This window comes from Ixodes scapularis, unplaced genomic scaffold (assembly GCF_016920785.2).
Source record: "Ixodes scapularis isolate PalLabHiFi unplaced genomic scaffold, ASM1692078v2 PGA_scaffold0__279_contigs__length_252992795, whole genome shotgun sequence".
Lineage (NCBI taxonomy): Eukaryota > Metazoa > Arthropoda > Arachnida > Ixodida > Ixodidae > Ixodes > Ixodes scapularis.
The window spans coordinates 27,605,785-27,617,615 of NW_024609835.1; the positions used below are offsets into that span (position 1 = coordinate 27,605,785).

The 11,831-nt window shown below is 46.1% G+C and overlaps 2 protein-coding genes across 2 annotated transcripts; one reads left to right on the forward strand and one right to left on the reverse strand.

Annotated features, from left to right (window-relative positions):
• The first annotated feature begins 1,165 nt into the window (after positions 1-1,165).
• LOC121838522 lies at positions 1,166-6,419 on the forward strand. Its single transcript, XM_042294816.1, has 3 exons — positions 1,166-1,912; positions 3,304-3,460; positions 5,955-6,419. The coding sequence occupies exons 1-3, from the start codon at positions 1,695-1,697 to the stop codon at positions 6,417-6,419; spliced, it is 840 nt and encodes a 279-aa protein (XP_042150750.1). The 5' UTR covers positions 1,166-1,694.
• A 2,194-nt stretch (positions 6,420-8,613) lies between these two features.
• LOC115315565 (protein ALP1-like) lies at positions 8,614-11,358 on the reverse strand. The gene is made up of 2 exons (XM_040215322.3): positions 10,526-11,358; positions 8,614-9,404 (listed from the first exon to the last, which is right to left on the reverse strand). Exons 1-2 carry the CDS (start codon positions 11,200-11,202, stop codon positions 8,804-8,806), a joined length of 1,278 nt encoding a protein of 425 aa, XP_040071256.1. The 5' UTR covers positions 11,203-11,358; the 3' UTR covers positions 8,614-8,803.
• Between the last annotated feature and the right edge of the window lie 473 nt (positions 11,359-11,831).

Sequence of the window (11,831 nt, forward strand, 5' to 3'; positions counted from 1 at the left end):
TTCCCCCGAGTTTTTGGGGGAGGACAACGATGTGCGCGTAGTATTAGGTCACCGGGAGACCGACTATCTATGGAAGATATATAGAGTTTTAGAATAGGGGGCCCCAACGCTTTGGGTCCCCCGAGCAGCTTGATGAGTCACACTGCGTATGTGCAGAACTGCGCTTGCGCAGTGCGATGCCCCAGGCTATCTCGGAGGACCCAAAGCGTTGGGGCCTCCTATTGTTGGACCCCCTAATGAAATCGCACTTTAGGCTCTTGCAATAAAACTGAGCTTTCTGCTGTGTCCAGTACCTGTGGAGGTACTGGTCTCCCGCAGCCGTTTGTTGCAACTTGCGTAGCGGGCTTGGCGAATGACGAGACTGATAATATGTCTAGACCTAGTGAAACCGTCAACATAGTAAAACGTCATGCTCTCTGCAGCGCAGTTTTTTTTCCCTATGTCTAGGCATATTACCAGCCTCGTCAATCGCTTAACTCTGTCTGTAGATTGCAGCGATTGGTTCGCTCAAGTGTTTTGCGGGAAAGTACACGCTCCATATTTCCTAGAGTGAAGAGGACGGGGACCCAATGTACAAAGCGTGCATCGAAAGCAGCCTAGCAACACTCCGACACTTGCTCTGGGACTGCAAGGGCCTTGAGCATCATAAACGAGAACCCAGCCTGGATAGCGTTCAAGGCGAAGAAACGCCAACGACGCGGGAAGAGTGGAACCGTCCGAGGTGCCCCACACGTCACAGAAAGTTTGGATGCTCGGCTCTCTGACGCATTACATAAGGGAGACGGGAACCCATCACCAAGGGCGGATTTTCGGAGTAGGTTTAAAGGGGGGGGGGGGGGGGGGGGAGGGGGGGTGCATCCTGCAGAGAGCTGTGTGACGTCAAGGACGAAGGCGACATTTTCTTCCAAATGTAGCGGGCAAACATGTTCAGCTAAATGTAAGGGGTAGTTTAATCCTAATACTCAACGGAAATGTTCTCCCCGTTCAAAATTTCAGTTAATAAAATTTATAATACCCTCGAAATTCGGAAAGAAAAGAGATCTTAAAAATCGTCCTTTGATTTTGAGTAGACAGCTAGTGTTTGTTTTAGCCCCGTGACAAGGCCGGCGACATCAGTAATCATGCGAACGTGACAAGTCGGCTCGCAACGACGTTACTAATACCCCTGTCAGACGGGCATCTTGAAGGCCTTTAGGGTAAAGGTCCTTTAACTCAAATGTCATTTAGGCGGTGTCAGACGCGCAAGTCAAATGTCATTCGGGCTAAATGACATTTACGTTCAACGGAGTTACAACAACTCCGTTAACTCCCCAACTGCCTACTCTCGTCGACAGCGATCACGGATGACGACGAAAATAATAAAAAATAGATAGTCTCACTTAGGAATTCATCAGTTAGAATAAATTTTAAAACAATTTACGAAGCTGTCTGCTTACTTTAAAAAGACTTTAGCGCGACCACAGCAATCATGTTCTCTGCTCCTTCCTGTTCGTCGTAACTCGACTCGCCATTGTGCTCGCCGCTCTCCTTATCTCTTCGCTTTTGATCTTGTTTTTGTGTTCTTCCTTCTCCTTCGCTTCTGCTTTCGTTGTATTACTTAACTTTCATTTTGCAGTGTTCTTTTGTATTCCTAAATAGAAAGTTTTAATTTTTCCTTTTTCATAGTTTGTATTTAGTTTGTATTTTGTCGAACGATGACGGAGCCGTCGCAGAAGGGCCCGCGAGTCCAGTGGTCCGTCTCTGAGATTTGGGCCTTGATCGGCCTTTGGGAGGATAGGTTGTGCGACCTCCGGCGCCAAAAAAGGAATGGGGGGATTTACGCCGAAATGTCAGAGGCGATGAAGTTAATTGGGCATAACAAGTCCAAGGATCAAGTGCACAACAAGATCGAAAACCTCACGAGCGTCTACCGGTAAGCAATATTCATGAACCCTGTTTCCTTCGATATTATGGTGCACAAAGACCCGAAATCGGGTGTAAGAACTTTGGGAGAAATATTATCGTAAATATGTAGCTTTAATATTTGCCTCTGGCTCTAGGGTCGGATTTGGTCAACGATGAGAGCAAGATCTCGGCCTCTATTGATTTTTAACTCAGCCGGCTCGCATTCACGGAACTAAAATATCGTAGCAGAATATCGTCTGCTGACGTGAGGGAAAAGGGGGAGTTCGTCTGCTATGAGTAATTAAAATAAAACATCTGCTAACACGGGAGAAAAAAAAAAAAAGTGGGTCGTCTGCTCCGAGTTCGGCCCCGTGGGCGGTGAGATCGAAAACAAACTTGAATTGGGATTGTCTGCCATTTACCGAAGTACGGAACCGACGACCGTGCTTTGTTTGGAAATGACACAAGCGATTGCTGAGGAACAAAAATGCTTTGTTTGGAAATGGCATAAGCGATTGCTGGGGAACAAAATAATAATTATTACTCGAAACATCAGGATAAGAAGTTACCTGAAACGATCACTATAAACGTTTGCTTTCCTTTCTGAACACGTGAAATAATTCAAAATATGTATCGCAGAGATTGTGTCATGGGTGGTATTGAGAACCATATGGGGCACCAATTTTTAACAGGGCTCAGCAAACACAGGCTGAGTGGATGACTGCACCCCAAAAAGGATTTCTTGGCAACATGAGTCTTTAAATGCTGTGATCATGTGGCTAGCGAGAAAAGATTTGCTTGTTCCACCGCAAGATTCTGAACCACATCTGAAGTAGTCGTGCTCAAAACTCAGCGGAGTGGCTTGTAAAGCTTCCAGAAGTTGAATCCTCCAGTTCCTGAAGTACACAAACTAGTTGAGACTCGTGGCAATAACACGCAAAGCACTATTTAAGAAAAGACAATGGAGGGGGACTCATTACGCTTGGGTGTTTCCACCACCGAGTTTGATATGCAGTCCTTAGTCACTGCTCAGAACCTCAAAAATCTTGTATTCTCGTTCCTAAGCAAGCTCTTAAGTATTTTAAATGTTGCCCTCTTGTCTGTTTGAATGTCTTGCTTGTTTGCTGCCCTTTTTGCATCAGATGGAAACTGTTGGAGTAGCAGATCCTCAGCACCTAGAACCAATTAATGAATGCTGCCTTTTGGGTGGTTACAAGATCCAGCTCATGACAGGATAGCAATGCTTATGACTTTAAATCACAAGTGACAAAAGACACTTTTGCTTATGCATTCCCAAAAACTTGGCAGACATTGGAGTGGTCACTAGCTTTGTAAAATGGCCCAGCCTTGCACTGGAGGTTGCCTTTGCAAACATATTTGCATACATTATAAATTTTATTGAGCTTGCTATATTATTAGGAAGCACCTGCGGACGGCCAGCACAACCGGAGCAGGAGGAGTGAACTGGCCGTTCTACTGGGAGATTCACCGTTTCCTGGGATCCCTGCCCGCAAACGACAACACTCTCGTGGACGAGAGCTTGTGTGCAGATGATGTGACACCAGCTGTGTTGGAGGTAGGCAGTACATGTTGCACTAACGTTTCACCCACAGAGTACTAACAACATTCCTAATCTCCAAATTTGTGCATGCATTCGTAATCTCCTTTACAGAAAATCTCTCAGTAACAAAGTACAAACTTTAGTGCAGATGTTGTAAGCTAAAACACTTTTCATGAATCTGTCCGCCCGTAATTTCGTCTTCAATGAGGACTAAACAACCTTTAATCGAAACAGCCAATGATGCAGTGGTGAGAGAGTAAATAAAGTTCTTCACGCCCACCATCAACCAAACTGCTGAGATTAGTTTTTCGTTCCCGCTCTCGTATGTTTCGCAAATCGTGACAAAACTATGTCGCGGTTCTTCGGAGCCTTACAAGAATTGTAAATTAGGGATGATTTATTGGGCGTGTTCAGTAGCGGCTCCCTCAGCTCCGAACGGAGTCACTCGAGTCGGAATTCTCAGAGCGCCTACTGAACGGCCAAAAAAACCGCGGCTCCAAACCTGCTTCTACGCTATTTCCGCTTCCTCCCCTGTGCCAGACGGTCTCCGAATAAACTGGAAGCAGACGATAGCGAGCACGATCGCTTTTATTTGACACCGGTATTCATAAAGTCTTGACAAGGTCGTTAAATAAAAAGCGAGTCACTGTACACATCAGCGCTGCTGTTCGAAGCGATCCAACGCGATCAAGCACTTCACTTGGCGGTGCAAAGGCAGCTACTGTTATAAAAACCGACAAAATGTCGTCAGCGGACGCAAAATATGGAGCTCGGCAAATCTACGCCGCCGGTTGCGATACTTTTATATGGCCATACGTCTGTTCTGCCCTTCGCAACAAACTTCCTATAAAATGTACTCGTATACACACCGGGAAGTTCGGCTGCGCTCGGCGATCTAGGTTTTGTCGGCCAAGGCGAGCGTCGGCCAACGTGCACCCCGATTTAGCTATGCAAACAAAACCTTAATCGGGATCATGCTCTGTGTGAGTGTCCAACTGGCTACCGAATTCGCATTCATAGCCTGCCTTGCTCTGTTCAGCACGGACAGGATTTTCGTCGATATTCACCGAGTTTCAGAGCAACGGCGATCAAGACATGCCGTCCAGTGAACGTTTACATTGTTTATTAGCATATTCAAACCCAACAAAATACGGTCCAATGCATTTTCCGAAAAAGCCTTACCTGAAAAGAAATTCAAAGAAAATGTGTGAATGAGTCAGCGCCTAAGAAGGAGCGCTGACTCTTGACTCCTGGAGCCGCTACTGAACGCGCCCATTGAGATGATGTGCAGTCTACTTGGTTTAAAAAACATCCCATCCACCAGTGGAGTCAGTGCCTCATTCACACAATCATCAAGCTATAAGTGAATCTTTGTGCATGCCTAATTGGGCATTTGGGATTTACAGACACACATCACATGCTGCAATGAAGTTGTCTCCTGCTAAGTCATGTTTGGACATAAACAGGGGACTTGTCTGGACAATGATCATAGTGCAGGAAGGACTATCTGCAACTCGAGCTGGGCATATGGCACCAAGTGTTCTAAATTCTAACCAACCCAGTGACAGTCTTGCGCCAATTTTTTTTTTTTTGCTTCAAGATTCCTGGTTGCTTGGCGAATAAAGCCTAAAGTTGTCAAATGAGGGCTGGAGGGCATGTGCTTGGAGATGAGAATAGGCCAATTTAATAAAACTGTTTCGCTTCTGGTTCGTAATTTTCAAACGGATTGGTACACACTTAACGTTCGGGCATGTAGGTTTTGAGCAGATTGGTGTACACTTTCTGCCGTTTGTCATATTGTTTTACGCGAAAGCGAATCTTTGCTAGTGTCTATTTTTGTTCTGGTGAGCCTCAGAATCACGGCCCCAAGTGGCTTCTTCAACGACGGAACTCTGGAAGCACGATCAGGGATATCTCTCGAGTCATGTAAACCTTCATTTACTCTGTTTTTATCCCCATCGTAGAAGCTTTGGGCACGTCTACCGGAGCCATCTTGGTCATCTGCTAACTTGCTAGCATGTATTAACTCTGAATGAAGGATGAAGGCTGGTAATATTTAAAATTGGGTGCTGGCCTTTGCTTCTTTATGTTGCTGAGAAATACGGCAAGTGCAGTTGATCAAAATGCTAAAGTAGAGCAAGGAGAAAACATATGGCCTTCATTGCCTCTGCCCATTGAAAAAGCATAGAACGGCTGCGCACCAAGATGGATGTCGGCCGGATTTTGAATTGAAATGGTACACGTGAAACCACCCTATACACAGAGTAGGTAGAAAGCCAAACTAGTTTCAGAGGGAGACTGTGTACAAATGACACTTGCCATGCACCTACCAGAAGGAATAACGAGTTTGAGGGTTGGGCTAATTGGTAGTTGTTAAACATAATGAGATAAAACGGCGCAAAAAGTCATAAAAGGAAGCGACGGACAGGACAGAGCGCTGACTTGCTGCAGTGTTCAAGGTACGAGAGATTACTGTGTTTCTAGTTTCTAACAAAATTTATCCTATCAGCTGCTTTCAGAAACACAGGCAGAGGATGTCCCGTCAGACGACATGAGGGACGACACATCCGACGAGACGTCCCAGGAGCTGCCTGGTGCGAGTACCAGCGAACTGCCTGGTGCAAGTACCGGCGAGCTGCCTGGTGCGAGCACCAGCAAATCTAGGAGCGGCCACAATGCTGGCAGCAGCAACCCTGCTGGCCGTGGAAAGAAGGCCGGTGGTGCCAGTAATGGCACAACTATCATGTTGCCGCAGGTGCCAGAGTCAGGAAAAAGGAAAAGACCCCCGCACCCCTCTGCCACCCTCGCAAAGGCGGTAATTGAGGAGCAAAAGTTGCTCCGTTTAAGTTTGGAAACGGCTCGGGGCCGTGAGTTCACTCTGCGGGAGCAGGAGCTCAAAATTCAAGAAAAAGCACTGGCCGTGCAAGAAAAGCTTGCGAATGCCATGATGGCCTTTTTCAATAAAACAGGCTAGAGCGGAAGCTGTAGCTTCAAAAAAGTGGTGCTGCTTTTTTTTTTTGTTTGTTTTTCTTTGCTGACAAATTATTTTGGGCTTACCAGGGAAGTAACATCATCTTAAAACCACAAATAACAAGTTTAGAACAGATAGTGCTTGCATGACATTACAACAGTGACAGCAACAATGGGTATTTATTCACCACAGCTGGGATCCAAAGATACACAGGTCCACATTCCGAAGGTGGACAGTAAATAAGAGTGTGGCAACCATCGGCAAAATAGTAATCATACAATGTGAAATACAATGAACAGGCATGCTGCATAAACTAGATAGAGAAAAATTAAAAAAGAGCAAGCCACACACAAGCCTGTTAAGGCATGTTCCATCCAATTGTTGAAAACATCTTTCCAAGCCTGCAGCTGAAATGTTCCGAGACATAGCAAAAGAATTGATTACATCATCACATCAAAGCATTTAAAAGTTTACTACAACGCTTAAATCAAGTACACTCTGGAAAAGCTTTTTTTTTTCTCTCCTATACTTCTTTTTACCTTTGGAACCGCAACAAAAAAAAGTCTGACTCCTTGCAGACATTTACAAATTTTCACCCTTTATATGGTGCATCAAGATACTTTATGGGAGTTTGTGGTTAGTCATTGTTACAATATCAAAACATGTTTCAAGCACAAACAAATTTGAAAAGAGTACATGACGGCGGACGATGCAGTGTGTAGGCTTCAGAGTGCAGCGGATGCCAGGAGCTGATGGCGCCAATCACGGCATGCAAAAGAGCAACGTTAAGGCTCTCCTCTTTCCTAGAGGGCATTCTTAGGGGCTAATCCAATCAAATGCAGCAGGAGAGAAGAGGGCGATGATGTTACGATTCTAATTCTGGGATTTTAGTAAGAACTACTTAGTGCACCTTATGAACATTGTAAAAAAAAGAACTTGGTGTTTTCTTTACATGGGAACGATAATAGAATAACTATATCAAGCAACATCCACAAGTATGAACATATGTGCCAAGGGTCTGGAAGGATTGTTTCCCTCGACAACACTGTTGTGCCACCATTGACCCTGTGCTTGAACTGAAGCAAAAGCCCGAGATATATGTCGATAAACTGAAAGTGCAAGTTTTAACTATCGTGTTCATAATTGTTTGAAACAAAGCAACTTCTTTCTTCAGCAGGGAGAATAATAAAAATAAATTGCAGGGTTTTCTCTTTAGGTTAAAAGCACTAACAAAAAAAAATTGGGGTGTCTGAATGCTTATACAGCCTAGCACTTTGTCTGCCTCAATGGGCAATTTGTCTCCCAGCTGTAGATGAGAAATTTAGCTAGTGCAGTACAACCGCTAGCCTGGGGTCTTTAAAATTCATCACGCAGTAGTGATACATGACCGCACGCCAGTACAATGCGCTCATCCACATCGAAACAGGCAGGGGTGGGGATTGAACCCAGGATCCCCCAATTCTGCAGCGTGAGCTTTTGCTCCACGTGCTCCAAGCTCGTGTGTGCTAGCCTACTCAGCCACCAATCCTCCTAAAGCTCTAACATACCAAAAAAAACATCCCTGAAAAAAGAAAATACAAAAGAGTATTTTTCAGTGCTATATTGTTCAATAGATGTCAATTGATGAATATTTCCACAACCAGAGTACAAAACCGCTCACGAGTCTCAGTATGGGAGAAATGCATGCGGATATAATCTCTTGCGGTCTAGGTCTTCGCTATCAATAAGAGCACTCAATATGCGGAGCTCTGATTAATATTGTCATTAATTTTGAAAAGAGTCTGATTCGCATTTAATTGATAATCACTATGTTGGTCAGCCACACGCAATCGCTTGCCCTTTATCGACCGTTTCACTGTTCTGAAATATCTCAAATAAAAGTGTGTGTTACGTTTTTGGATCAAGCTTTTAATATGAAAATAGAATGTGCATGATTGCAATTATTGAATTTTTGGGACGCTTCAAGCTCATAAATTAAGTTACTGCCACAGAAAGTCAATGTCAGAAAAATCATTAGATATGCAAGTTCCTTGAAACAGTCGTACTAAGTGGAGAAGCTATTACAAAAAAAAGTTTCCATTAAGAGTCTTGTTCTCCAAATATGTTGGGTAGCTGAATTACTGTATGTATGAGCAAAGTATGAAATTTGGACATAGTAATGCTGCACATACATACCGGTAAACAAACCAGCACATATGCAGGTGGCAGGGAGGGATTGACGATAAACCATGCAACTTCCGAACAAACAGTAAGGCCAGCTAGCTTCACCAAGAGGTGTGGGCATGCACAGGGCTAGTGCAGTAAGTTGGCTTCACATTTCGTTTGGAAGTTGGATGATCTTCCATCGAGTCCTTCCTGCCACTTGTACATGTGATGTCATCACTAGATTACGTTGCGTGTTGCTGCGTGTTCCGCCTATGGAGGTAGGCTGCTATGGCTGCCCTCACGTCCTGTCCATTTCCAGCGGCAACATCCGTTCTACAGAGAGGTTGCAGGAACATGCGGTCGTAGAGCTGCACCTCGGTGACCCACTGTGGCTCAACCCCATCATTGAAGTGCTCGCAGATGTTGTTGAGCACACAGCAGGCTCGGATGATGACCCTGGCATTGTCTACATGGCACTCCATTCTTTTCATTATGCAGCGAAAGCGTGCCTTCACTCTGCCAAAGGCGTTCTCTACTATCCTTCGTGCTCCCGAGAGCTGCTTGTTGAAGCTAGCTTCCGGAGAACTATCCTTTAAGCCCTTGCGCGGATAGGGCTTGAGGAGGTTTGATGTGAGAGGGAAGGCCTGATCGCACAAGATCAGTGGTGGCACAACAGCTCCATTCACAGTGACAAGCGGAGCTCGAAACAACGGTCCTTCCAAGACCTTTGCAAGCTCCGACCTGCGGAAGACGTGTGCGTCGTGGCATCGCCCTGGTGCTCCCACGTTGACATAGCGGAACCTGTAGCGGTGGTCCACCAGAGCCAGCAGAATGATGCTATACCTGAAAAAGAAGCATTGCATGCAGGCAGATTTAATTATGAAAATCCCAACACTTTGAAATGCTTCGTTTGGCTGTTTGGCACGGAGATCTTCTAATTGTTGATATCCCAAATGTTAAATGGATACAGAAACCAAAGTCTGGAGCTCATCTCTTTGCTTATGGAACTTCACCAACACCAATATTTCGTAGGATAATGCAAGAAAACATAATTTGAACTGAATACAATGATAACCAAGAACCATCTCGTGGATGTCTTGAAAGCTTCAATGGAATGTCGTGCCAATAACATGCAAGTAAAGGCCTGTTCACACCTGCAACTGAGTAGGACGGAGAGAGACAAGACCCTCTTGGCGATGGCCTAGGACAATTTACAAACCCCGCTAGAACCAGACAAGAAAACGACTGAGCCCGGAGTATAGCTGTCCGACGGCAGAAACTGTACTTCAAGCCATCATTACCGAGTGCCCCAATTATGACAGGAACAGGGACAATGTGTACACCAGACTCGCTGTCAAGAGGCAAGTTTCTACGGATAATATTGTTTCTGGTGCTATTAAAAAGATGCGAAACATCTGTCAATGCACCCTTGAATTTTTTTTGTGGTAAAGGACTCTTGCAGAATACACCAAAACAACAGAGACCCGGGGTGGGGGGGGGGGGGGGGGAGGGGAGGGAAGGGAGGGAGGGAGGGAGGAGGAGGAGGGAGGGAGGGAGGGATCAGTGGCCGAGAGGGCTAGCGCACAACAGCTCGGAGCATGTGGAGCGAAAGCTCGCGCTGCAGAACCCAGGGATCCTGGGATCCCCATCACTGCTTGTTTCGATCTGGATGAGCATCGTACTGGCGTGTGGTCATGTACTGCTACTGCGTGGTGCTTGTTAAAGACCCCAGATTAGCGATTGTACCGCACTGGCTAAATTGCTCATCTACAGCTGAGACACCAGACGCCCACTGAGGCAGGCTAACTTCCGGCTGTGTAAACAGACGACAATTTGCATACAGAGACGTATGGTTCAAGAGAGCTCTCGGGCTAAACCCTTAACTAGCCAATGACAGCACCAGCGCTAGATGCTGGCGTAACCTAGGGAAAGTTAAACACAAACAGGCCACCACCACTACATACCAGCCCTTGTAGTTGTGGTAGTCGCTTGCATTTTCTTGTGGTGGTGACACCGGGAAGTGGCACCCATCCAGCGCTCCAACTCCTTGCGGAAACTCCAACGCAGCTTGGAACTCTCGGATATGTTCCGGCAGCTCCTTTGGGGTCATCAGTTTGACCCATTCGGGCTCGAGGACAGCCACGATCGTCTCGCAAAACTCCCGGTACAGTTCATTGACTGTCGATCGGCCGATACCGAACAGGGTGGCCACCGTCCTGTCCTCGGCCGTGGAGCATAGTTTGAAGAGGGCCACTCCCACCCGCTTCTCCATCGCGATCGTCTCCCGCATGCAGGTGACTTGTCGCTCCATGTAAGGCCGGCACACATCAACAAGGTAGCGAAATGTAGCTGGCCTTACACGGAACGCCTGTTTGAAAAAGTACTCCGGCATGTTGGGCAGGGTGTCTTCGAACCATCGCTCGTGCCTCGCGAAGGACTGCACCTGCCGATGCACTGTGAGGCAGTCCACCGCTGTTGTTGCGAGCACGAAGTTATTTGCCAGCATTTGGTCCTCCAAGCGATCGGCCTCACTTTTTGCCGATGACACGGCAGCTCGGACGGCAGCCAGAGAGCTTTGCTGCTGCGCGTGCATGCATAAAAGTAGAGCGACCTGAGTCTCTGGCGGCTCTGAATGTTCCATTGTTGACACTCTCAGAAGCAAACAAATCGAGCAGACGAGGAACCGTCCTGACCGAGCAGACGAGGAATCACGGCAGCGCGAGGAACGATGGCGAGCTCAGTCGCTCAAAAGCTCAGTTGGCTCAGTTTTCGAGCGGGAACATCATTGTTGCCTTTAGAGCGGGTCATACCAGCCAGTACCACCCAAAAGTCGCTTCGCTAGCAAAAACACTGCGTGTATTTGTTGAAAAAACACTATATAAACACAATCCATAATATTTTTTACACAAATAAATGGCAATACATCAGTAATTTTGTTTTATTGAGCCATTTATTTTGATAAATGAGTGACTGCTGTCTCTAACAAATCGAAAAATACAATTGCAATAAACATCTCCTAAATGGCATTCGAGATGTTCTCCGACACGTCTGACACCCGAAAGCTTGAATGACCTTTGAGAATCTCGAAGGCCTTTGGCCTAAATGGCATTTGAGTTGACCGTCTGACAGGGGTATAAAACACTCAGTTGGGAAACTCACCTTTGAAACCCGGACCGCTGGCGTCCACCAAGACCAAACTAAATACGATAACAGCGCCACCCTTTAGCGACTAGTCAAAACATGAACGTTCATATATATCACTACTGCGAA